At 35.3% G+C, this 27,882-nt stretch overlaps 1 protein-coding gene across 4 annotated transcripts in view; it reads left to right on the forward strand.

Moving 5' to 3' along the window:
- The window catches only part of LOC145688318 (tetratricopeptide repeat protein 39B-like), a 93,799-nt gene that overhangs the window by 620 nt on the left and 65,297 nt on the right, over positions 1-27,882 (forward strand). For 2 of the 4 annotated variants that reach the window (XM_081762359.1, XM_081762358.1), the window contains exons 2-5: positions 11,073-11,138; positions 16,862-16,890; positions 18,767-18,871; positions 23,437-23,512. In XM_081762359.1, the coding sequence (XP_081618485.1) occupies positions 11,109-11,138; positions 16,862-16,890; positions 18,767-18,871; positions 23,437-23,512 (240 nt within the window). In that variant the 5' untranslated portion in view covers positions 11,073-11,108. Of the gene's footprint in view, positions 1-7,896; positions 7,924-11,072; positions 11,139-16,859; positions 16,891-18,766; positions 18,872-23,436; positions 23,513-27,882 lie in introns of those variants that run through there. The other 2 variants (XM_081762360.1, XM_081762361.1) reach the window with 2 other exon arrangements.

The raw sequence follows: 27,882 nt of genomic DNA on the forward strand, positions 1-27,882 counted from the left end.
GGGTTAATGTAACGATAGGGAAGTTTGGATTTACTCTGCGAAGTTTAATCGAGTGTAATTTCTCGTGTCTGCTTAAGGTTACTAACTGGAGCAGATATTGTAAAGTTTACCTATAAGCAGAAATGCACGATGTTTGTTGGTTGTTAGTGGTTGAGGTATTCCGTTACAATTATAGTGGAGGAGCTTCACATGCAACTACTTGTATATGATATCTACTGGGTTAAACCTAACTTAATTTTAAAAAAAGAAAGAAAGAAAGAAAGCATTCTTACGTAATTGGATGTGATAAATCAATTGGCACTGGCTCCGATTTCTGGAGGTGACGCATCAACGTCAATCCAATGCCAAAGGTCGAGAAGCTCTATCTTTAAAAAAATAAAATCTTTTATTTTAACATTCCACGATTATGCTTGTTAGGCTAAGGAAGACTACAATTAAAGCAAGTGAATGATGAAGAAAAAATTGGTGGAATGAGAAAGTGGGAGGAAACGAGAGTATCCCGAAAAAAACAGTTGTCCACCACCAACTTAATTGGCCAGGGATCGAACCGGGGACCCCACGTACCGGAGTTAAGCGCTCTACCGCTGAGCCACCGTGCCCCCCAAAAGCTCCATCATAGTATTAATGCCTCTGTTGACTATTGTGTGTACATCCTTCCTTTCACAGTGTATTTGAGCTTCTATCAACTCGAAATTGAACCAGTGTTGTCAGTCGGCATGATACCATAAACTAGAAATTCTTAGTTGGCAAAAGTGTGTGACTTTTTCCTTTAAAATAGTTTGAAAACAGGATTCTGACATTTTACAATTTAAAAGCTTTTATATATTTTCTCTCTCTCTTCTTCTCTTTCGCTCATTCATCTTAAGGTGGAAGAAACAGATACATGTTCATTCCGTACCAGTCTTCTGAAAAGTCTCCGTACAACAAAATCATTATAACTGCTATGCCGATTATCACAATCTTTGCCCTAGTCTGTGTAACACTTACAATTCCTTGTTCCATTTATGTGTTGCGTTGTAGTCCGCAAAGTTTTGGGAAGACTTGTACGACATCTATAGCTTTTCACCCTCGAATTTTACATTGATGCTGCCTCCTGTAGAATTAGGGACATGCATCAATCGATTCCCCGCAACAAATTATGTAGGAATGTTTTTTTAAGGTGAGTCAAATTTAACCAGAATACTATTTATTTATAACTTCAATTATGGCTTTTGTCAGCAAGTGTTATTAATCATTATGTTGGTGTATCAGTAATTGGTAGAGTTGTGAAAACCCCAGGATTAAAAAGAAAAAAAAAAAAAAACAGCACATTGGGTGCTATTAAAATTTTGTATGTATACTTGAAGCCATATTCCTACTTAAAATATCATTTAAGCATTCATGTATTGTGCACATGAAACTATGGAATTCCTTTGTAGGGCCGTGGTGTGTTACCTCTGGCGCAGATTCCTGGCCCAGGTGCCGCCAATTGGGCTTTGTGGTGAACAAACACCGTGTCCATGGATGTTCTCGGAGTTAACGCGTTCCTCCCACTTTCATCATGCCACCATTAGCATCTATCTCATCATCACCATCTCCTTACGCCTCGGTGCATGATCGTGAGACATTGAACTTAACTTGAAAATTATAAATAAATAAAGTATCCCACAAGAAATCCGTGTTTCGTAGGACGCAGATTGCACCATTAACACTCGCTTATTTCGACTTCTATAAAGAAAGTAGACAATTTTGTAGAGTAACAAGGTTGTGGGTAATATTTAATAATATGGAATAGAAATAAAATCCCCTATTACACTCAGAATTGAAATCCCTTAGCCAGCCGTCCTGTCTAAAGTTTCCCTCAAAACATACTAGACAGGTATTGGGATAGTATCTTAAGTTAAGGAGCCAGAAGTATTGAACGACTTTATTAAAGGTGTTTCTTTTAATAAAAAAAAAGTCTGTTTGCTTGGAAGAACGGACTTTTATAACGAAATACTGCTATTTGAGAAGTGAACAATTTGGTTTCAGAAAGGGGAAGTAGTACAAGAGATGCAATGAATTGCTGCGGAAAATTGGGGAGTGGTGGCATTTGTGGATTTGAAGACAGCTTTTGATAGAGTAAATTGGACGAAACTTACGGAATTCTGGAGAAAATTATCGTCGGTTACAAGGAAAGGAGACTCATAAGTAGTCTGAGCATAAAGAAACGAGTTAAAGTAAAAATAGGGGAGGATTTGAATTCGGAAGAGGTCTTAGACAAAGATGCTGTAAGTCACCCACTTTTTTCTTTTTTTGTTTTCTTTTCTTCTCTTTTCCTTTTTTTTAAAGCTAGCTTTTGAAGAACTGTTTATAGCGTAAGGGACGTGTAGATACCGGAGAAGAATCAAATCTATATTATTTGCAAATGATATGGCTTTGTTAGCATTAGATAAAGAAAAACTGAACACTAATCTGGTGGAGTTGAACATCAGCTGTGAACAGTTTAGGATGAAGATAAACTCAAAGAAGATAAACGCAGTTGTGACTGGGAGAAAGTCACTTAGGTTGCTTGGTAAGCAGTGACATGAGGTGCGGTAAGGAAATTAGTGAGAATAGCAATGGCCAAGTAAGCTTTTAATAGAAAGAAGTGTGTTTTCAGTGGACCTTTAAACGAGGAGTTAAGGAGGAGATTGGTAAAGTGTTTCGCAAGGAGCGTGGCCTTCTATGGAGCAGAAACGTGAACTTTACGTAAAAGTGAAGAAAAGTGACTTGAAGGTTTTGAAATGTGGGTTTGGCGAAGGATGGAGAAGATAAAGTGGACGGAAAGAGTTAGAAACATAACTGTACTGCAAAGACTCGGTAGGGAAAAGCAATTCTGAATGTGATAAAGAAGCGGAAAAGAAATTGTTTGGATTATTGCTTTAGAAGAAATTGCCTATTCAGAAATGTTCTGGAAGGAACAGTTTTGGGTGGGGAAGTTGTATGTGGAAGGAGATTCCAACTGATAGACAATATAAAAACAAACGGATCTTATACTGCTACGAAACGTACAGCAGAGCATTGATTGACATGGAGATTGCAGGTAAGAACTTGCCTATTGGACAGAAAACCATGAATGAATGAACAAAAAGTAAAAATAACTAAAAAAAAGTAATAAAAAAAGAGAATATGTAAGAGCTAAATAGTTACGTCATTTCTATCCAGTAGGAAGTTGGAAATATTAACTGTTCGGTTGCTCTAGTTTTTGCACATTAATACAATAGGGTGCCATTGCCTATTTATTGAGAGTATTATGAAACCTGTAAATAACTAGTATTATGGAGAGTAAGGAAGGAAAGCGGAAGTAAATGTTATTCTTGGTAAGGTATACGTGGCCGCTGGTGTGTAAGACTATATGGTAGCATACAGTGAATTGGTCGTTATCACCCTCCAGACTACGAAATCTAAGCCTAAATCACAAGCAAGTGAGTTTCGTTTCACAGTATGAAACTACGGTAGGCTTCCAAATTACGCGAGGGGCCGCGGTGGCTCAGTGGTAGAGCGTTCACCTCTGGTGATTGGGGTCCCGGGTTCGATCCCAGCCCCCGCCAAGTGAACTTTGTGGTGGACAAACACCGTGTGCGTGGGTTTTCTCGGGGTTCTCCCGTTTCCTCCCACTTTCTTCATTCCACCATTTCATTCATTAATCACCATCACCGTCTCCTTTAGCCTAACCGGCATAAGCGTGGGACGTAAAACTGAAAGATTTCATTTCAAATAACGCGAATTCAGTATTGAAACATCTATGACTTTGAGCTGCAGTAGAGGGATAGAGATGAAACGTATCAATTTCTACCAATTGTGATGTTAGTAGAGAGATGCAGAAGATGAAACCCATCCTTAAGGTGCGGTATCGATTGCAGAAAATCGTTTGTTACTGTTTGTTCTGTGACTATAAAGGTTGAAACTGAAAATATATTATTTCTACCACTTCGAGTTTGAATAGAGGGTTAACGAAGAAGTGGAACCCATTCTTGAGAGGCTGATTCAGTTCCAAGGAGACATGTTTTGTGAAAAGTGTAGATTATGTTTTGCAGAAGATGTAACGGAGTTTTACAGGGTTACTCGAAAAAAATATATCCCTTTCACGAAAGTCTATTTTACTGAGAGGGAAGTATCTCAAATCTACAACCAAGTCACAAGTATTCTGCTGATAATAGTTTTATTTCCTTCCAACAAATGTTCAATGTTGCCATCTCGTGCAGCACTGACAGCGTTAGGACATCTCAAATGCATTGCAGCAGATCACGATCCATTGAATTGTTCGCTGTCGTAATGCCTCGACTGTCTTTAAATTCTCAGAACCACCGTCGAGTATTCTTGGGAGAGGATAGAGATTATTAAATCGCCTCCGAAGAAAAAAAGAAAGAAGAAAAACACCTTGCACCATGAAAAGCGAACTCCGAAACTAAAGTTCATTCAACGAACCTTCTGATCCTGATGTAAACATTGCAGAATGGTATTACTCCACCAGTCATCGGATGGTTGGCTATCGGTCAGTGCTTCTTTCAAGAAGCACGTGCTTGTAGCCAGCCAATGTTTTATATATATTCCCCGTACGCGCCATATTGTAAACTGTGATTCGCACGCAAGATGGGTCAAAGCCACTTTCTGCGCATGCGTATTCTCTTTTATTGCATTAATTCAATTTACTTCTTAGATACAGTGTTGTTTCTATTATTTAATTGTAAGAAAATTGTATTTCTTGTAATAATCCTTATAAGCAACAGAAACATTGAAAAGCAGCTTACTTACCAATGGACTATTTCCTTCTGCCGCATGGATGTTCCAAGGCTCTTTAACCAATAAATGAAACAATCACCACGTGTATTTGTTTACATGAGGTACTGTACGTTCCTTGAATAAACTTTAGAATCACTTCTGAAGTGTGTCAGCATACTGAGCGTCGAGGAGAATGATACATCCAGAGCGCCTTGCTAGCAACTATTCATAACTTAGACACTTACACTTTCAGATAGTCAGTGACTCATTCCAAAAAATATTTATGGACTACGAAATAGGTCTTCGAAATCGGTTCATTCTTTTCGAATAACGTTGTATCATTATTTCTAGATGATAAGATTGCTAGTAGTGACAAACTAGTTTCTTCTAGTTCTTTATTAAACCAATTCCTCTAGCATTCATTTATATGATTGTGTCCTCTAACTGATTAAGAATATGGCGTTGCTTGGGTAAAATATAAGAAGTTGTATCTCTTTTACACAACAGTTAATATACATAGTTTAATTCGTCGGGCCCGTTTTCAAGAAAATCGCGAAAAACTAAAAACCAAAACGTACTATTCCGTTAAAAAAAAAAAAAAAATCAAAATTGCCTACATCCGTTTCCTACAGTTACCTAAAAGCAAATTAAAATATTATACAGTAGAAATTGCTGCCATTCCCCTCGTTACAAATAACTCCCATTCCCCCAATTCCGTCTAAAAGCGGAATTGTTGAGAAAGCTGGTGTAGACACGTATTTTTAATAAGGAGTTTATATATCGGGTTTCATCTCCCTAACTTGGGCTCCTGAGATACTCAACTTTTGGTGTAAAAGTTTGGCTCCCCCTCCCCGTATAAGACGCATTTTAATCAAAGTAACATGATAAAGGTTCAATTTTAGATAAATACAATGTTCCGAAATTCATTTCAAACGGTTCAGCGGTTGATTTGTACAGAGGATAAATAAATAAACATTCAATTTTGTTTTTTCTATGAGATTTGTCTCCCTGAATATGAGGCATTAAACTAAAGATTTTGTTTCATGTCACGTAGTCTTCATTTAACAGATTATAAATTATAAATGCTAACCATGGTAATCAAACATTGGTAATCAAACATTATTATAATAAGTCCTATTCTTTATAACGAACTACTGTGTTTCATGTGGACATAAAATAGAAATTACTTTGTTGCTCCCTACAAACAAAGCTCTATCCTTTGGTTCGGGAGGAAGATTTGTACAGTTAACCACTTAAAATTGTGGTGTATGTAATTAAAAGTGCAAATCTCTGAACAAAGTAACGTTATTTAAAATAATGATAAATGTGTAACAGTTTCATCAATATGTTCATTTAATTGGCGAAACTGTCACACATTTATCATTTTTTAAATAAACGTTGCTTTGTTCAGAGATCTTTTTTTTTTTTTAAGTTTGTTATTTAAGGTAGCAAAGCTAGTCTGAACCAGTTAATTGAAAATGAATTATAATAAAACAGATAATTGAGTTGATTATGAGTTTAATGTCCCTTTCAGCAGCGAGGCTATATGAGACAGGACCTACTGATTAACGTGGAATCCAAACCACATGAGCTCCCGCCGGAAAAACAGATAATGTACAATCATGTGGTGAAAGAAGAGAAAGATGATGGGAGGGAAGATTTAAACAGTAAATGATATTTGTGGCTAGGCCAACTAAAAACATCGAGTGACAGATGAACAAGAAAATAACCAGAAGATATAGAGAAGTGTAGAGTTCATTCTGAAGATTGAATTTTATTTCTAGAAGCAAGTTTTCAGTGTACCTTGAAAGTAAAATATCTAATCAGTGCAGCCTATCCATGCTTCTGTATGAATGCGAAACAATCCGAAGATTGAGAGTTATGCAAAGGGCTGGATTAATAAAATAAGGGTTTGAAGTATCATTAACATATTACTTATGACTGGGAACTGAAAGTAAATTCTGTTTCATAACATTGTTCGTCATTAAAATTTTAAGTAGTTAAGGATAATTTAATTCAGTTAAATGCATTCAGCTTAAGAAAAACACGAAGTAGTCCCGTGCGATTTTATGACCAATTCAATTACATAACATAAGAAAAAAAGTGTACTTTTGAATAAAATTATGAAACTGAATCTTTATGTACCTTAGTTTTCCAAATTAGAATTGAACATACTACCTATACTTCTTTCTTTCTTTGCCTTGCTATGAGGAAACTTATGAAGTTTGAAGTCCTTTACATATGGTGAACCGTACTACCGTGAAGTATGGAATATCATATGTTCAGCCACCAATGAGCAATCCAGCAATTGGCTAGCCACTTCAATGTAGTGTGGGATGTCCATTTGACAGGATAGAAGGAAGAATATGTAGGGTTGAGCATCTACTCGATATACTGTATTGTGTTTTTAGCGTCAGAAATTAGTTTTGGTTAGTACGAGTTCAATTCGTATTACAGAATCTTGAGCAGTAACTGATCGTGATTTAAATCAGTCTTTCTAGACTTGTGTTTGATGATTTAAATCTATCATCTGTGAGGAAGTTAGGCAGTGGACACCAGTAACAACTTTCTTTTGTGGTGTGTTTTCCTTCCTAAAAGACACATCGTTTTGGTACTTGCTACGTGAACTCGTGTTTAACAAAATTAAACGTAGAATAAACTGGGAAGCATTGAAAATCAATGCAACGACGTTGAAAATGAACTTTGTCAAGAGCATTCACAGTTATCATCTTTAACCATATAATATCAAAAGTAACCTTCTTACATTAATGATATTCGTTCCAATGATTATATGCTTATGTAACACAACGAGAGTAACTGATATGTCCCGATGTGGAAGCAGAGAACCTATTGGTTTATGTCGATTGTATATATTTTTCTTTCTTCAAAGTAGACACAGTATTATAATCTTGAATGCATTATGCATCACATGTCATATACAATATTACGTAAGTGGAAATACAATATTTTCATAATATGAACTTTGATCAGTACTGTGATAACGTAAGCGATTGCAACTTGAACCCAAACAATGTGATGGACATGTCACAGATTTCTAGAGAACATCTCATGTGCAGTGTGTTTTCCGGCGTAAGATAATCAAATCAGCATTGTATTCGTCATTGATATGAAGTTATAAAAAAGTATTGGTTCTTGTCACAATTTTAGTTCTACACAAATGATCGTTGGCGGTTTCTTCTGGTACGTATACGTATAATTATCTGCAGCCATATTAATTATCAGTAGTTATCCTAAGAAATTATAAAAGAAGTTGAAAATAGAAATCTTTACTTTCTAAACATTACGTTGAAGTGTGTGAAGATAATTTAAGTGTAAATGTGATATCTTTTTTCATGATGTAAGGCGAAGAAAAGTACATCTGCTTTCAAGATACAAATTGATGTAGAGTTTGTGTATTGTGAATATGCTATCATACTAGAGTGTGATAATATATTGACAACACTATTTAGAATTTATATGATATTGCAGTACGCTTATATTTTTTATTCCTCACATTACAAATTTCCCTTCTGGTGTATTGGTACTTATCTTATGACAAATGACATAGAACATGTAGCACACAACATTTGCGTGGAAGAAAATAAAAACGTGCTTTTTGTTTTTCTTTCTTTCTTTCTTAAATGAAAAAAAAAATATTATTTGAAGTATATGGGGATCAAAAGTCAGTATATTATTTTTTAAGGATTGAAGTGAGTAGAACTAAACTCGAAGTAGTACAAATATTACATATAGAGGGTGCCCGAAAAGTAAGGATCGATTTTTGCGTTGGTCCACTTTGATGGATATGAAAAGTGGAGAGGAGAATAGAATACAGCGTTTAAGTAAGTCAAATGAATGCAGCTCGATATGGCCATTCTGTATGTCGAGTCAATGCTGCCACCTCTCTGCCGTAGACTGGAACACTCTCTGCAACATTGCAGGGGTTAGATTCTGCACCACTGCCACAATGTGTTCACACAAGTGCAGCAAATCCCGAATCCTGTCCTTGTACACCTGACTTGATGTAACCCCATAAAAAAATAAATAAAAATATAAAAATGAAGGATGTCAGATCAGGCAAGCATTCTGACTAGAGCCATGGCGATCCTCTCTCAATCCAGCGTCCGGGAAAGATGTGGTGACTAGTTCCGTACTAGCTTTCTATTGATACAGAGTACACTGTCTGTACGTTTGCCTAATAGTATGACACTATCAAAAACTAAGAAATAATTGTAACTTTAAACCATTTATTATGTTAAAAGCATCGGCATCCACTTTATTAATCAAGATCGTAATTCTCATCACATTGTTCACCTAAATAAACTGTAACCTTTTGTTCTTGGAGACATTGCTAAATTTGTAAAACATTTGTAGCCATTTCTTACAAATAACAGTCACTCCCCATGTGAATGAACCTTGTTCTCTTTGTAAACATCTCGGACCATAATTAAACAACTTTTAAATTGTATCCCCAACGATCTGGAGGCTTTCTATCCCTTGTGAACATACTATAGTTTCCTGCTCCATCCGCTTACGATCTGCGTTGCTATTTCTGTTCTGCTCTTCTCTGGCCGTCGACACTTGGGTTGCTTTAGCCTCATTATCAATTCTGATTCTGAGATCAGATCTCACCAACTGCTTAGAATCAGCTTTTGCATTATTGCTTTTAGCAATCTCTGCTTCCGCCTGAAACAAATGATTTCAATGCATTCTTATTAGGTGACCTTGCATTAAAACTTTGAAAATATTAGAAGCGATCACTCTAACTATTACAAATAAAGAATTGAAAATAAAGAACTGAATACGATAAATAACAACGAGCAACGTCTTCAGAAAATGTGGAACGGTATAGAATAAATTACAGGCAACGCCGAATGCGTTTCCCCTGTCACAAAATATGCAACCAGGTGGAATAAATAACGACAAGCAAGACATTCGATCTTGCTCCTGTCATAAAAGAATAAAGAATTAAGTGAAATAAAAAATCACGAACAACGCTTTCGGCGTTGTCTTGTCAATTTCCAGGCCAGCTGACATTAACATTCTTGATTAAACTTGAGGTTAAATGTCATTTAGACTGTCACCAATCAGCTTATCGCCCCCGAAAATATGGACCCGACATTTATTTCGCTCATTTTGGACATTTTATTTTTCACTCCTCCTCACCTCGACCCCCTACGCTAAGGGGAGACTGAACTTGGTCTTAGGCGGCATTGGAAGTCTCACTACTCATCTCAGTGACTCCAAAACCCATGGACTCGACACTAATATCGGTCGTTTTCGATTATTTTTACATGTCACCTCCTTCCCACCTCCCTAGGAATTCCCTACCCCCAGAGAATTTTTTTAAGATCAAAAATCAGATGTATATATCAGCTTGTTTTTGGCAATTAGGTTACATACCGAGTTTTTATCTTTCTAACATGAGAAATTCATGAGATTTTTTTTTTTTTTTTTTTTTTATACATAAATTTTAGACCACCTCTTTCCATTCGAACTCCTTTCCTTCCTCTTAGGATACAAACCAGAAAGTTCTTTATAGCCTACAGTCTTCTCGGTAAAATCAGTTTTTGAAGTATGTCAAGTCTGTATACCGAACAAGCAAACATTCATTCATATACTTTGATATATATTTAATGTATATATATATATATATATATATATATATATATATATATATATATATATATATATATATATATATATATAATGTCGATAATGTATTATTTGCACTATTTGAGTTTAGTTCTACGTACTTTCATTCTTAAACAGTAATGTATTTATGTTTGAACCCCATATACCTATAATAATAATTTGATGCCTACATAAATTTTAAAAGTACTGGAGAGGGTTTTAAAAAGTACTTTTAGTGTGTGTGTGTGAGTAAATTCTTAAAATAGATAAAAATTAAAGTTATTAAATAAATTGAATATTTAAAATTGCAAGGTACTCCCTGTAGGTTAGGAAAACCAATGAACTAAATTGTGTTGAAATAGTGTAATTCAGCGAGAGAACCCGAGAAAAACTGACACAATGTTCTCCACAAATTCATGTAGGCTAAAAACGAATTAAAGACTCTTTTCACCAGAGTTAAGTGATCCATCAATAACTCAATGTGATCCCGAATTGATTTTATAATTCTGGTATTATTTTTATTGGTAATTTTGCAAGTTTTCAGTTTTCTGTTCTTTTAATTGTGTTTTGAAATATATGTTTTATTGTGAGATTAGTCGAACTTCCAGTGTGTTTTATCACCATCATAAATTGTTTCTCTTACACCTCCTAAGTAAAGTTCTACTAAAAATATATTGGCACGCACATTGTTTTTTAATTGTACGTTACTTTTTTAGTCTTTTGTAGAATCAGAAGTGCTTAAGAATATATTTATGATGGATGACGTGGACAACGATGACGAGGTGAGTTGTTCTAGTTAGTTGTAGACTAACGAATATATTTGTTTATTGTGAAATATTAAATTCGGTATTTCTATAAATTATATTCAATGGTACTTAAAAGGAAGAAATTCTGTGATGCTCTGTACTAAAAGAAATCTTCCTTGCGACGAAATGTTTCGTATTTACTTTAATTTTTCTTTTCTTTTAACTGAAAAATCTAATTCACCTTCTGTTCCGATATTGGCAGGGCTGTAGTCGAGGGTATACGGTGGTACATGCCGTATACCCTCTGCTTAATATTAGTCATGAGAGTGTACCTCCTGCTTCAAAGTGCATAGTTTCGTTTATATTTATTTATTTATTTATTTAATCGGGCCATGATTTTTTCTCTTGCTTTTCGGAGTGAGTTGGTTCCTTCTCCATACCTACATCCATTTATGTTACTGGAGCTCCTCCGTGGCTAAGCGGTTAGCGTACGCGCCTTTGGCGTGGGAGACCCGGGTTCGATTCCCGGCGGGAGCTCTTGTGGTTCGGATTCCACGTTAATCAGTAGGTCCACGTCTCATATAGCCTCGCTGCTGAAAGGGACGCTAAACTAAAATCAACTCAACCATTTATGTTACTAATGCTGTTATTTAGGTAGGGAGTGTCATCAAGAAAATAGCATGAAATGCTTTTAGACTATAAAACAGTAATGTACCGTAAGACGGGGTTACTTTGCACAAAATATGAAGAGAGTTTCACAGTCCTCTGTCAGTAAAAGCATGGACTGTAAAGAGGAAGTTTCACCTCCCACCGTAAGATAGAATATCTAACTGTATCTTGGCTATAATTTTGGGAATTAACATCAGCTCTTATTACCCGGAGGGTTTGTTGTTGTAGAGGTATGGAAAGCAGTCACTGTAAAAGCCGCCAAAATTTGAAAGATATCACGTACAAGAATTTCCGTTAAAGTTAAGTCAGTTTCGTAGAATACTACTGTGTATAATGGGACTTTGATGCAATAGTTAAAATGGAAATGTGAAACATTTTAAAGTCATAAAAAGAGTAAAACTGGGAGGAGGCGCTTTCAGCCTCTAATCGGAGTTATTTTGCACCGGTCAAAAATATCGGTAAGGTAGGAAATTACTACTGGAACTTCCTGCATTCTAAATTTAGGTAAATTTCCTGTTTAGGTAGATGTCAGAATGAATTTATTGTTGGAAAATAAATTATGAACAGTGGCAGATCCAGAAAAATAGTTTGTGAGGAACTTCATTCACAAAGGCTTATTTTTTTTTCAGAAATCACTAGACTTTGGTGTGTGTGTGGGGGGGGGGGAGGCTTGAAACTTGCACGCATAAGAATGACTAACAGACTTTTTTTTTTTTTTAATAAATCCTGCAATTTGGGTTTGCTTCAGCCTGAAAGTCTCAAATTCTGTAAATCTTCCACAGATTACAATTGGGATGATATTCTTGGACATAAGGAATAACCAAAGCAAATCAGTTCACGGGAATTTTTTTTTTTTTTTTCTGTTCCTGAGTTGACATTTTTGTGGGACATGCAAATTTATTAGAATGTGATTCCTGTGCCGGTACCAGAAAATACATAATTTTCTTTACAATTATTGGTAATTCATACTAGGTGTCGATACCAGTACTCTCATTCTAATATGAATATTTGTAGACTGCATACAATTTTGTGTAGAAAGTAAAATGTATAAATACTGAAGGGAAAATATTGTATAGAAACGTTATGTTCGTACGTTGAACATACTTTTTTGGATGTTGTGCAAAGTAACACCAGCTATGGGGTTACTTTGCACCAAAATTTATATTTCAATAACTACGGTCGTGCTGAATGTTTACTAATGAACTTGCACTAATATTTTCCTTAAATATATCTAGCTATTACATGTTTAAAATTTAGTGTTCTAAATCATTATGTTTGTAAGTTACATGCAATTTTCTTTAAAATTCGTGAAATCTTGTGCAAAGTAACCCCTTGTTACGGTATTCTTTATATTATTAATACATACGATTTACATTTGTTCATTAAAAACGGCCTTCAATGTATTTTATGACAATGATAAATTATCACAAATCAGCGTATACCCTCTGAAAATTTTAGGACTACAGCACTGGATATTGGTTAAGATAGAATGTACGTCAGCTTAGCAACAGAACTAACCTTTGTACTTAAGAAGTATGTGTGACTAAATTGGAAGCATTCAGATTGTTTTCCTGGATTATTTGTTAATTGTAATATTTAGGTAATTCAATGACGAATTTTCATCAGTAAACTGAAAAAATTCAATGTACCAAGAAAGCCATTGTGTTAATAATTAGTTTGTATTATAATGAAAGTTTTTGTGATTAAAAATATAAATTAGCCAAGTAAGAATTTGCCAGTTGATGTACCTTTCAGTCCGTAAGAACTTCGTGACTCCATTAATATCTCTGAGTTACCATACTCTCATTATTGTAATATTGCGACATTTTTAACTCCAGGTATTCATAAAGCAATTATCCCTAATGGGGAAGCGATTTATATTTCAAACTTTTGGGATGACACAATTGATTACGTTGTGAGTACAGAGTGACTCGTGCAACTTTTTAGGATTTCCGTGACCCATATTCGAGCAGTTTGAGCATTTGCCTACCGATCGAGATGGAACTATACCCTATCAGAATACTTGCTTCGTTGTAGTATCCAGTACAATTAAGAGAGTTTCTTTACATCACATAGCAGTTGCGAGTTACAAGTTCGATCTTGGAATGATCTTTTTTAAATTATGCGACATTTGGAAAGTTGCCACTTCTTTTTGGGAAGGGAAGGGATTGCCTAAATTCGAACTTGTAGACAAGAGAAGAATATTATAAGAGCTTGTAAACAGGGTAATAGGCTTCGAAGTAATAGCCACATTTTTTGTTAGGTATAAAAATACACTTCCATCACGTTCTCAGTTCGAGAAGGGCTTCTCGATGTACTTCAAGTGTTCTGTGTGAGGAGTTTAACACGTGATCTGTTTGCAAAATTCAAGCAGTGAACTGCAATTTTTGGTTTACAGCCTCCCTTGGTGGGAAAAAACTTTATTTCCTCCCTCTGGTGACCCCCGGCCCACAGCCGAATTAGGTCAATGCGATCAGAGTTTCACCATTGATCTCAGCGACCGCGAAAACTATGAATTCGACACTAATATCGTCATTTTCAATTATTTTTAATGACTCAGTGCCCCCCCCCCCCCCCGAAGGTGACTCGGCCCCCTACAATGGCAGCTGAATTTGATATTCATCGCTGATGGAAATGTCACCATTGAACTCAGCGACCCCGAAAACTATGAATTTGACAATAATATCGGTCATTTGGGATTATTTTTACGTGTCTCGGTACATCCCACCCCCGGGTAACCCCCAATCTGCAGCTGAATGCGTTGAATTTGGAAGTTAATGGGATCGGAGTTTCACCATTGATCTCAGCGACCGCGAAAACTGAATTTGACACTAATATCGGTCAATTTTTTTTACTACTTTATGTCACGGTAAATGCCACCCTGAGACCCCCCTTGATTCGAATTTTGTCTGGGGCCTGGACCAAGGTACCCGTGACCAAAATTTGGTAACTCTCTGTCCACTCGTCTGGTCCCCAGGCCGCGCACAGACAGACACACACACACACACACTAACTTTATTTTATTTGTTAGATTGTATCGAGTGATTGTGTTTGAAATGGAAACTTCGGAAGTAGTGTAAAAATAATTTCTTCTTCCTCGAATTTTAAAAAGCTTTGTAAATTCGATATAAATGTATGTTTAGTCTATGCTCTCACAAAATTTGACTTCAACCTGTGAAACATATGTCTAACTTAAGTTCTCTTATACACAAACGACAGTTTCGTGAAACAAAATCTAAACATTACATTTTCAGTACAGTTATTGTTGACACTATTAATCTTTATGCTAAAGCTTTATTCGCGGTGAACATTACTTGAGTAGTTCTACGTGTCATTTGTTGAAATTAAAGAATCCACCGCTTACACGGCAGGACCAAAGGAGTGACGACGCTAAAGGGAAAGAGAGGTGGGCGCCCTGTGATGCCCTCGTCTTACTTCAAATCCTACTCCGCCCCAGACATGAAGTAATGTAATGTAGGTCAAATAATATTAAACTATTATTTTCGGTATCCAAAAAATAGTTGTCCCGTATAAAATGTCTGTGTTTCTCTGCTTCTCCCTAAGAAATTAAAGCTGGAGTCATTACTGGACCAAAGTAGTACCAATACAACATAAAGAAAACATAAAATATTGGAAATTAAGTATTATATTCATTCCTGTACACTTTTTGAAAATCGATACTTAAGAGATTTAAATAGTGAGTAAGAAAACATTAAATATACTTAATTTAGTGTTGGTAGAAGTAATATATTTTATGTTGTGTCTGCTTATAGTTTCAAGGGCGTCATTCCGTATCACCCTTTGCAAAAATTGCGAAGTGTAACGAACACAAAACATGCACAAATAAATTACAGCTACTGTGCCTATTATCGCAAATGAAAGCGCAGATTTTGTATTGCGTTCACGCAAACAGTTACGACCCCCAGGGTCCAGGCCCCCAAATGTTTTCCATGCAACCACTAAAATCATTGGCAGTTCTAGCAGACACTTAGCGGTCAACTTGGCTTCTATTTGAGATAGTTGCCTCTCCTCAACGCTATTCTGCGACTCATGCGTTGATACGTATAAGATGGTTGCTCGCCGTGCTGTAGCGGTATGCTTGAATGATATTTTATATCCACTAGAAGGTGCTGGTGCTGTCTGTCGTAAACTGAAGCACAGGGGACATTGTGAAAGCAAGAGAGAGATTTTTAAGTTGTGTTCTGAGAAATTTTCTTAATAAATTATGCTTTAATTATATGTTTACCGGCGGTAAACACTGTAGCATAGGGGAATCGCCACTTATCCTATCAACATCAAACTCTATATTTTGGTAGACCTTCGTCTGGTATATAAGAATTTGAAATATTTTGTTGTATAGGCTTTCGGTTCCCAAGTTATGAGCAGTTAAATTTTTATCATTTTAAAAGAAAAAAATACCAAACATATCCGATCAGAATCAAACTTAGCATTGCTGTAGGCCTTGAACTGGTATACAAGTATAAACGTGTGCCTTATGTTGTGCTTGCTTTCTGTTCGCGAGTTATGAGTGATAAGATTTTGAACCATTTTTTTGAAGAAAAATAAGTCAGCAGAACTCTTGCGATCGAATGAAACATTGCTTTGTAAAATAGTCTTTGACCTGTTATACTAAGGTGTAAAATATTATAGTTGCACACTTCCCGGTTTCTAAGTTATGCACAATAGAAGTTTTACGTGAATGCTTTGGGTATAATAATAATAATGAAGTACGTAATAAATAATATTTAAATAGTTATTCAACATCAATGTTAGGTAAGAAAAGAAATCATTTTTTTTTTTTCGTCTGTATGTATTTCACTTGTTCCATAGAATTTGATTTCTTTTGTGTGATGAGCAGATATGTCGTATCAAGAGGCAGGTAGTAGTACATTGGTATTTGGTTCAAAAATCTTATGAGCTCTTATTACTTCAGCGAATCGATTATGTGTGCTACTTTTGTAACCATTTTAGTACTAACAACTATAATTTTCAAACGTCAGTGTTGAATTTATTAGTCATTGTTACTTAATATTACAGTATTATTAAGATTTCATTGCTATTTTTTTTTTTTCCTATGTTTAATCTTTCAGTTCCAAGATGCTTTGGAGGCACAACCAATGTAAGTGTTAAGATATCCTTATTCACTCATTTAGTTTGTTAGAAAATAAGAGAGTTTTAAGATATATTTACTAATTGTTGTTTCAACTTAGTGGATAAACTTAAATTTAATATTTTCTTCGTATTGACTTTACCGTTGTTTAAAGTTTGTCATATCTATCGTGTTGCAATTTTAAATTTTTTACAAAAAAATAAGTACAATGTCAATGGATGAAGTCTCTCTGTAGTTGTCTCGAAGGTGAAAGGTCATATTATGTTTTCGTCTTTTTTTCACATCTAGCATTACCCCCGCTGTGCATGGGCACGAGTTCAGACCACCCGATATATATATCATCGGGTGGTCTAAAATTGTACCGATTGTAAAATTATAGGGCTTAGATCAAAAATTTAATGTTTCAGATTAGCAAAAACAAACTTCAAAATATGTCATTATAAGGCCTTAAGACCGGCAAAACGTTACGAAATCTTGTTAAAGACAAATTTTTCATTCCACATTACTCCCATAGTACCAAATGGAAGACTATGATTTTCTACTCCGAAACGTATTGCAAATTGCAAACGACCAAAAAATTATTTAAGCTCTTATGACCATGCAGCAAAGAATATGTATAGTGTTACAACAAAACAATTCCAAAGTGAGAATTATATATATAATATGGTTGTCCAAAAATGGGAACACCTGAAGAAAGTGCAACTTACTTTATCAATGCTGTGTGAGGCTACCGTTAGCCTACAGAACAGCTCTGACTTGTGGAGTGGAGGCATACGGATCATAAATAGTTTCTAGAGGAATATTATACCATTTCTTATGCAGTGCAGCATGTTGTTCTTTTACCGATGGTAGCAGAATATCTGTTGTGGAGTCTGAATTCCAGAACTGACCGCAGCAATCAGTAACGTTGTGGTCAGAGAATTGAATGGGCCAGGTGAAGTGTTGTAGTTCATCGAGATGTTCATGTAATCACATCTTAAGAGCTCTAGCGGTGTGTCTTGACTCATTGTCATCTTGGAAGATTTCGTTCTTTGCCCTGAAACATCAGAACTATAGGATGCACTTGGTTACCTAAAATGTCCACATAATTACTGATAGTGGTGCGTCCTGTGAGCGTAAATGAAAGACATACGGAATACTAAGAAGTTGTAGTCCACAGCATAACAGTCTTCACCCTGTTCCACGGCAGGGAAAAGACTGTTCGGAGCATAGCCGTGTTTGGGCATCCTCCATACGTAATTAAATACGGTGTGTTGCATCCCATTTAGCATCATCAAAGTATGCCCGCTTCAGTACTTGCCTCCGTTCTATCCTGCCTGGCATACTACGGGCGATCATCTAACACATCATTAACAATAGTCAAGCGCTGCACACGCATCCGCAGTGTTACCACCTGACACATTACTTGTTGCAGGTTACAAGTGTATCCATTGTTTTAATAACCACATATAACTGATGGTTGTGGAGAGACCTTTATCTAGCAGTGGATTGATAATGGTTGATAATATATTAGCATCAGTGCTGAGAGAGACGTTAAATTCCAATCCAACCAATAAAAAGTATTACCAGTGTTATAGCTGTAATGAGTTCGTTGAGATGATTTAAAAATTCAAATGAATGATGTAGTGGTTAGTTGAATGATCACGTTGAAAGAACACTATGAGCCAATTCATGTACATGATGCAATCATCTGGAATCAAAATCATGAGGACATATTCACAGCTGGATATTTTCACTCTGCTTTACCGGCTTGAGGCAAGAAGTTAACTTTGTAATACTGTTCAGTGATCTGTTAATATTGTTTATAAAACATTTTGCTGTATCAATATTCCAGTATAATCGTAGAAATAAATACGTTTTTATTTATTTTATTTCACTCTCTTAGACCATGTACAATGGACTTGAACACTGCCATGGAGGAAGCCAAAACAGCTGTCCATTATTTCTTTAATAACAAGTTCACGGAAGCCAGAGAGCTGCTTGAACCATGGTAGGTATATTATGAATCTACTTGTGTAGTTGTATGCAGAACCCTGCGCTTAGGAGCCTGTTATAAGAAGATCCGTAAAAATAACGTTCGTACATAATGGAATAAGTAGATGAAAAATAGAGATTGGTAGAGTGAGTTAGTAAGGGTGATATATTTAATCGCATGACGGGCATGATTGAAATGTATGAAACACTAAAGCAATGATCAGTATTTCTTAACAACTTTCTCAAGTAGGGGTAATGCACAGGAGGTAGAAATTATAATAGATGCTTACCTCACTGTACATTTTGTTCTCCTGTATGGGTCTTCAGGGAAGTAAATATGTATAATATAGAACCTAGCTGAAGAAAAAAATGCAGATGTTTGCTGTTGTGATTTCGGTGTTTTTATTTACTTTTGTTTACAGAGCTATTAGGTAGCACCAATGAATTTTGTTTATATTTTGTTCGTTATATTTATGCATATTACTATGATCATTAAACAACGAGCTTAGAGAAATATTCTGCAGTTTTTAGGCCTGTTATTTCTAAATTAGTACTAGTACTGGCTTGTTGAACTGGCTATGAATATCTCATTTCATCTAATGCCCGTAATAGTTGCAACTATATTTTCTTATCGTATTTGCTTGTTTAGCATTTCCCTATTTCTCAGGAAATGACCCAAAGTGCTATTATCGGATTGAAATAATTTGATATGTTGTTAGTTTTGCCCTACTATCCACCAGACTAATTGTGTAAAGTGTTGTCTACTAAGTGCTGTCTACTAATGTAATTTTTTTATACCCCGGACTCTGTTAACTCAGTGCAAATAATTTAGAATTTTAAAATAAACAAATAAATGAAGGTAATTTATGACTACACTAGTTTTTTGTATACTTAACCTGTAAATTTCCTAACTGTAGAGCAGGTAATGAATCAAATTATGATTTAAATGAAATAATAATAATAATAATAATAATAATAATAATAAATAATAATAATAATAATTTTATATTTTGTGTTAATAGTTAAATACAATGTTACAAACGATTTATAATTTTTAGCCAGTTTTCCTCTTTATTTTCTCAAATTTCCAGGGCATTTATGTTTTTTGTTTACGAATAAGTGGATAACATTTAGTTTTTACTATAAAATTCCTTCCCACATTGTAAATAAATACTGTAACTTTTTTTAAAAAAAATTGATCTTGATATCTTCACATTTATGAAGAAGTTCTTTCCACATGACTTCCATGAACGTATTAAGTAATGCAAATACTATTAAGTAATTGATGAATACATGATGAAATTTGAGTGCGTTTCAAAACCAGGTATATTTTGGCATTTCTTCTGGCGTAACATGTAGAAGGAAGAGAACAACGTAATCTTCAATTTCCTAAGGTGTTTAGTGTCATAGCAGAATGATATTTGGCATATTGCTCGTTGGTCGACTTTGTTGTAGGTTTATAAGTACTGCTTGCTTCTTTATCCAAAATGTAAATTAAGCATGTATGAGGTGAACATTAGCTATGCTTTACTATAGATCTTATTTATCCGTATCTCTGTAATCTACACGTTATTGACGTCTGTTTGTACCTTCAGACTTATTCTACATTTCACTTTACTTTCTAATTTTCTTTGTCAATTAATAATAGCGGTCATTTTATATATATATATATATATATAACTAGGGATACTAATTTTTGTATAATAGGATTTTCAGTGCTGAAAGTGGTTTTCTCCAATCTCGAAAGTTCTTATTCAAAAACTTGTAGGGTTCGATTTACTCTTTCTTTCTCTCTCTCTCTCTCATATCACTATTTTACTATAATACTGTTACGGGCAAAAATCTGCACACCTATGTACATTTTTTTCCCCCTCAAAACTTCGGAATCCAGAAGAGCTTGGTCTTGTTGGCCATGCGCTGAAACTCTAATCTGAGTAGGGGACCTTACCTGCTTTTGTCACCGGATCTAATTGGGGTAGCGAACGAAGTTGTGACTGCATTGATTTGGTTCAGAATATAGGCAGGTGAATCTTTTAATTTCTGAAGTTTTAGTATTAGTTACTCAATATATCAAAGTTGATAGGTCGATTTGCGTAGAGTTTTATATAACTTACAGAAAGTAATATCTTTTTTTAAGAGCAGGCGCAGTTAAAGTTCAACTTTTGCAGTTTTTCAAAACTACAAGGAAGAAAAAAAAACCCACCAAAATTTGGAAATCAGAACTGTCTATCACCTATAAGACACTCTCTGAAGAAAAAAAAATGGGGAGGGGGGGGGCGTCTTCGAGTTCTGAGTAATTTCTCAGGAAGTGAATTATGACGTCAATACTGGCATGTCAAGTTTCTCTTAAAACTAATTGTTTAGAAAGAATTTATTATATTATTTCAGTATTATGTAACTAATAGACTGCAAAACTCTTGATATTTTGAGATTTTTCTTCCTTTTCCTATAGTTTTGAGTTGTAAAATAAAAGGATGAAAAAGAAAGCTGATGAATCTTCTGTGACGTTTTTATTTACAGACATATTTATTTAAATCTTTTTATCCATTTCGATAGTACTGATTGTATTGAACTATACATGGGTGATCATTCGGGTGGTATGATACGAAAGTCATGGTCATGGTCATGTTAATATTGTTATTGATTTGTTATTTCATGGACAGAAGAACTAAGTTTCATATGGGCAGATGTATTGGTTAAAATTTTCCCAAACTATTTTTACTGTAACGCTTAACGCGAACTGCCTAGGAATAATATATTAAACTTCAACATTAATTTAATTCAGGATCACCTTATTACCTTACAAGTAGTTAGTTAATATGTTTGTAGTACATTATATGAGATATGGAGCTATAGCGTAACTTGAAATCTAGACTACATATATTTCCACCCAAGATTAGAACCCGGGTCTCCCATATTAAAGGAGAAAATCCCAATCACTTTGTCACGAGAAATATCGTATTTAGTTAGTTATTTTGAATACATCATTAATACAGTTCCTCACTAGACGTGTATTAGACACATTTTCCACACTTACAATTTCAGAAGCTCAAGGACTGCGTTTTCTTCCATCTTAACCATAAAAACAGTACTCAAATTATGCAGTTAACAACTTATCTGTCAAAGTGTCCTTCGACGTTGTTTTAAGTATGAAATTTTCGAAGGAGCCCTTGTTGACGATATGTACTTCATTTCAAGAAACACCTCACATATGGATCTAACATGGTCAAAGAAATGGTCCTCTTTTAGCTTTCTAAGTTTTCGCGGTTGTAAAGTTAAGAATCTTCTTTCCCTCCCTTTAGTTGTTACAATGAATTGCATAATTTTCGCGAAATAAAACCAAATGAATGAATGGAAATCCATGACGCCACATACACAAATGGAATAAGTTGATCTCTTCTCAGAACTATGGCAACAAATAAAACTATCTGCCTCATCGACTAACCTATGATCACAATTAGCCCCGCGAAGAGGTTGTTGACATTCTTCCCTCCTGTGGTGTGATACCAATGAACAGCAACGGTAGACGAGGAAACCGCAGAAGCTATACTAAATTTAAGAAATTACATTTTATCAAGGACAGTTCTGCAAACGCGATAAACGTGAAGAGTAAGAAGAACTTCTATTAGCAGAAAAAAATCTAGAGAGAATGCTTTACAAAATAGTGCGCCTCTTAAATGCTTGCTAGTATTTTAAATTGCGCATCTTTAGGCCAGAACAAAGCAAAAGGGAATGTTATATAAACATCTGTCCAATAATTTAGATATTTCAACAGATGGCTCTCAAGGAACTGAAAGGTAAAATTATAAATAATGCAAACACAATATCATAATCTTTGAGCAGTTATTGTTCAGTGTTGTACACCCACCAAGCTACAATTAAATGTTATAAAATAACTACTAATAATAATTGTTACAAGCTTATGGTAGACTCTGACTGGTTAGTTGGCGCATTTCGTGCTGCCCCGTCCAATACTTTGTCGTTGAAGTAACTCCCCTCTTGTCATGTCGCTTGATCAACTTCAAAAAAGTTTTGAGCCTCCGTTAAGAATCGAACCACATCAAAGGTGAGTGCGCTAGCCGTTCATCTAAAAGGGATCTAAAATAACAGCATATGCAACGAAAATCATGTGGAAACTATTACTATTGGTTGGATATAATGAAGTACTGCATTCTAGAATAAATTATTTCCGTTCCATATCTCAAATAACGAAATATATCGATAAAACATTGTAGTAACAGTTGCCAAGAAGAAAATCAAATAGAAAATGTTATTCTAGTTAGACTGTTTTTCTTTCTGTTCTGTACAATAGTTAAAAATTAACTTTTCCGTTTCTCAATGTACCACTTCTCATTCAAATCTTTTTGTATGTATTTTATTCTCTGCTACGCAAACTCTTACGGAAACAGGGAAGTATGCACGGAAACACAAGATGCATGACGTAGAAGTAAGCTTGCTATGTAATGGGATTTTGAAGATCAGTTAAGGATAATTATAGTTCAGTGCATGTTGTGGATATACATTTGTTTTAAAAGGCAGATCACTCTCTTCATATGGTGCTCTTAATTTGTTTACTTTCAGGGCTGAAAGCAGTATGTATCATGCATTAGGTAACTGTGTATTTAAGTTTTTGGAAGCCATGCTAACATTTGAACATGTGAGTTGATTTACTATTAACCTTTAACACCTCCTACAATGTTGTAATCATCTTGTTCTTGAAATGAATTATTATTGCACGGTTAATTAATGTTTTAATTTTGAACATCTTTTCCTATGATTTGCTTATTGTATTGATGCTAGTGGTTGCGTGGGTGTAGAGAATAGTGACATTTTCCTCCAATATATGACCTTCGATTGTAATCTATACAGTACTTCAAATGTTTTTAGGACTAAAATTTAAGATACATAATTAATTATAGAAATGTCCTTTTAGTTTTCACTTGTTACTCTTTATAAAGAGAACTAAGTTTCGCACTTACACAGCGTTTATCCTGAGGTTTGTGAAAGAATAAAAAGTAAAAAGCAAGTAAAAGAAGACCTCCACGAATCTGTCCCACATGCAGGTATTGTTAAGATGCAAATTCAAACTTAACCTTCTTGTTTCTTCAATGATGCTAGTACGGTTATGCTACCTGGCTTTGAAGTTGCCAGGTTTGAAATTACTAGCACGCCTCGTAAAACACCTCCAAAACTAAATTCGGAAAACATTTCCAAAACTGTGATCCATCTATGATTCAGTTAGCCCCTGTCCAAATTTAGTGTCGGACTCATAATTTGAATCAAAAGTTGCTCCATCAGTATCCATTTTGTGTTGTTGTTGGATTTAAATACATACATACATACATACATATATATATATATATATATTATTTATTTATTTATTTTCGATAATATTGTGTGAATCATTGTATTGTAAATGTTGTGATAGTCCAGAAACTGCATGTTCTTTTTTTCACATCCTTTCTAGTCCTTGAAATCCAGTTGATGTCTGTTTTTTAGTAGTTCCTGTATGTTTTCTCACAAGAATAAGAAATTCAATAGTTGGCTTGTAAACTGCCCGTAAAATAACTTCAATAATTAATTAACTTTTTTTTGTAAAAAAAAAAAAAAAAAAAAAAAAAAAAAAAAAAAAAAAAAAAGTGCCAAGTCAGAAACCCAAAGGGTTGGAAGTTAAGACTAAGGTAAAGGTAGGCAAAGAATTTAAAGTGCAAAATAATGCATTTTAGGTATTATAAAACCTCGGCTGAGAAAACTGTGAAATGAAAGTAAATGCATTTCTAGGCCAGGGGAGATTGATTAGGTCCGTGAACGTAGTACACCTATGGTCCATTTTTAGATAAAAGTTGTACGAAAATTTGATACTTGCCTTTCCACAAATATGCCCCATGGCATGGTGGTCATTGGTGTTGTAGAAGTTCTATGTAATTGGCTTAAGTAAGAAAAACACATCACTAATTCATCCTGCCCTTCCTTCCTAGTAGATTGATAACTTGTTCCATTGAATTGTTGCTTGCATGGGTCGTAACATGTCATGGACCACCGGTGGTGTACTCGATGGAACAGAGAAAATTCCCACAGAAAACGTGCTCCGTGACACACTAAGGAAGGATCGTTCAAACTATTCTAACAGGATGGTGGCCTCAAGTAGAATGAGAGCTACCGGACCCTTCATATGAACACAGAAATGCTAAACAACCAATTGTTGGAAGTTGGTCCACGTTCCCGCGTTTCTGTTGCACGATTACCCCCTGACACATGGTTATCGTTGAGAACGTCTTCTGTCATGTCTGGATGGACTATGTAAAGCCTAAGATTAATAAAGGACTTCAGTATTCACGCTTAGAATAATATCCATCTGAACAGAATGAGGACCGTGTGCCTGTCTGTAGACGTGCACATAACCGACAAAATCTAATGTGTGCATTCGTACTCATCATACAGTGCTCACTCTTGGCATTCTGGTATGGGGAAAAGTAAGCTATACATACTGCTCGCCTCTGGTCTTTATTCAGAGGAGTATGAGTAGTGCAATGATACGTTCGTGGCGTAGTATAATGACCTGTTGCGGAAGCTTATCTTCCAGCAAGATATCAAACATTCCAGAGCAATACTGATTGTACACCTTCTGCTCTGGACTGCTTAGTCAGACCTAAGCTCTACCAGACAATTGTAATATGGCACCTAACTGCCAACCAGAGTCCTTCAGCGACCATCGTGTCTACACCAAGATCTCCAGTGATATCATATTCTAGACAAACATTCAGCATTTGTATGAACGGCTACCTGAAAAAGAGTTGCTTATGTGGCCGTTTAGGGTGATTGCACGTGCTATTAAAGTGAATACTATGTTTTCTGAACACCCTATATAACGTGCTCGAAATTTTCTACAGTAACCATGTTAATAGCACTACTACCTGCCATCACCTCGTGTACAAACTTCGGGCTTCAGCCGTAAATTCCAGCTGGGTGTTCTTAAATATGATTACATTAATGTATATAGGAACCGAACAATGAAATATATTATCCAGAATTAAAGAACGCATAAGGGGTGCGAAAAAAGAACATACAAGTTCTCAAATAACACAACGTATTAAATATAATAATTCACTTGGCATTAACGAAACAAAAGAAATTATTGAAATCTAACAAGTGTGTTTCGTTTCATAGTGTGAAACTACAGTAGACTCTTAAAGTATGTAACTTCAATACTCAAACCTAAAGTAATACATCTGCAAACATTGGTTGCAATAGCGGAATGAGATGAAAGATAAATTCTGTTCCTTGGACACTGAATCCATATCTTACTGTTTTTTGCTCTATGGGGGTTAACATTAAAACCGAAAGTGATAATTGATGACTATCACTTCCGGTTGCAATATAAAGTATAAAATCAGATGAAACATATTCTTAGTACTGAATCCATATAAAAAATCTGGTTGTCACAAAGTATTTTATCCAGTATGCGATTTCGATTTGTGTTGTAATCGAAAAACCGTAATTTTTACCACTTCCAGCTTCAACGGATACATAAAATTCGAGACAAAACTGGGACGCTTAATCTGCATCAGAAACGGTTTATTGGTATCACTTACCGATTTTGCACTATGGTAATAAATATTGAAACTGGAAGTAGTAGTAAATTCCAACCACTTTCGGTTTTCGTAGAGTGTTGTGGATGATGATGGTATATTCTCTTAAGGTCTACATCCATTGGAAAGAAACGGTTGTCGCTATCTACTACTATTTCTGTTCTATAGCCATGAACGTTGAAACCGCAGAAGATTGATTTTTAAGACTTCCGGTTAAAAAAAAAAAAAAAAAAAAAAGGATCAATGGAAGTGACAAAATATATTCTTGTGTCGCTGAATGGATGGCAAGAAACCGTTTTTCGATATCGCTTACCGTTTTTGCTTTATAGAAGTTACTGTTGAAATAGTAGTAAATTTCAACTACGTCGCTTTTGCTAGACTTTCGGGTTGTCATATATGTTCTCTTGAGACACTGTATCGATTGAAAGAAAGCGCTTGCCACTATTATCATTTCTGTTCTATAGCGACGAACGATGAAACCAGAAATGGTTGATTTCTACCACTCCCGGTTTGAATAGTGTTAGTGAAAGAAATTAACCTATTCTTGGGACGCTGAATCGATTGCAAAAATCGCTTCTCAATATTACTTACCATTTTTGCTCTATGAGAATCAGTATTGAAACAGGAAGTACTAGTAAATCAACAACTTTCGGTTTCGGTAGAGTGCTGTAGGTGGTGATGATATGTTCCTTTGAAACGCTAAACCAATTGCAAAAAACACCTTGTCATTTGTTAGTTTCTGTTCTATGGTGAAAAACTATGAAACCCGAAATAGTTGATTTCTACCACATCCGGTTTGATTGGAGAGTTAGCGTAGCATATGGAACCCAATCTTGGGACACTATATCGATTGAAAAAAAGCTGCTTCTAGATAATGCTTTATCGTTTTTCCTCTATGAAATCGGTATTGAGAATAGTAGTAGTAAATTTAAACCACTTCCGGTTTTGACAGTAAGTTGCGGATACTGAAGATACGTTCTGTTGAGATGCAGAATCGATTGTGAAAAACTACTTGTCGCTATCTATTACCATTTTCCTTTTACGGTGAAAAACGTTGAAACCGGAAATGCGTAATTTCAATCATTGTCGGTTTGAATAACAGGTTAACGGAGGAAACTATTCTTGCGATGCTGAATCAATTGTAATAAACCACTTCTCGATATATCTTACCATCTTCACTCTGATACCTGTCGATAGCCAGGACAGACGAACTTAGCCGTTCTATAAAACTTCCCACACTTATACATAGCAGAGTTTGGAAGTTTAATAAATAATAATAGAGAATAGTTCGTCATGTGCTCATTTATTTGATTCAAGTTATGATCCGGGGACAGGAGTCAATTGCATCAAGGTTGGATCACAATTCTGGAGGTATTTTTCAAACATAAAATGTATGCATCAGTTCCACATCTGTCAATTCAGAAGCTAGGTAGCATGG

Source organism: Thermobia domestica, chromosome 6 (genome assembly GCF_964235325.1).
Source record: "Thermobia domestica chromosome 6, izTheDome1.hap1.1, whole genome shotgun sequence".
In the NCBI taxonomy this organism is placed as follows: Eukaryota; Metazoa; Arthropoda; class Insecta; order Zygentoma; family Lepismatidae; genus Thermobia; species Thermobia domestica.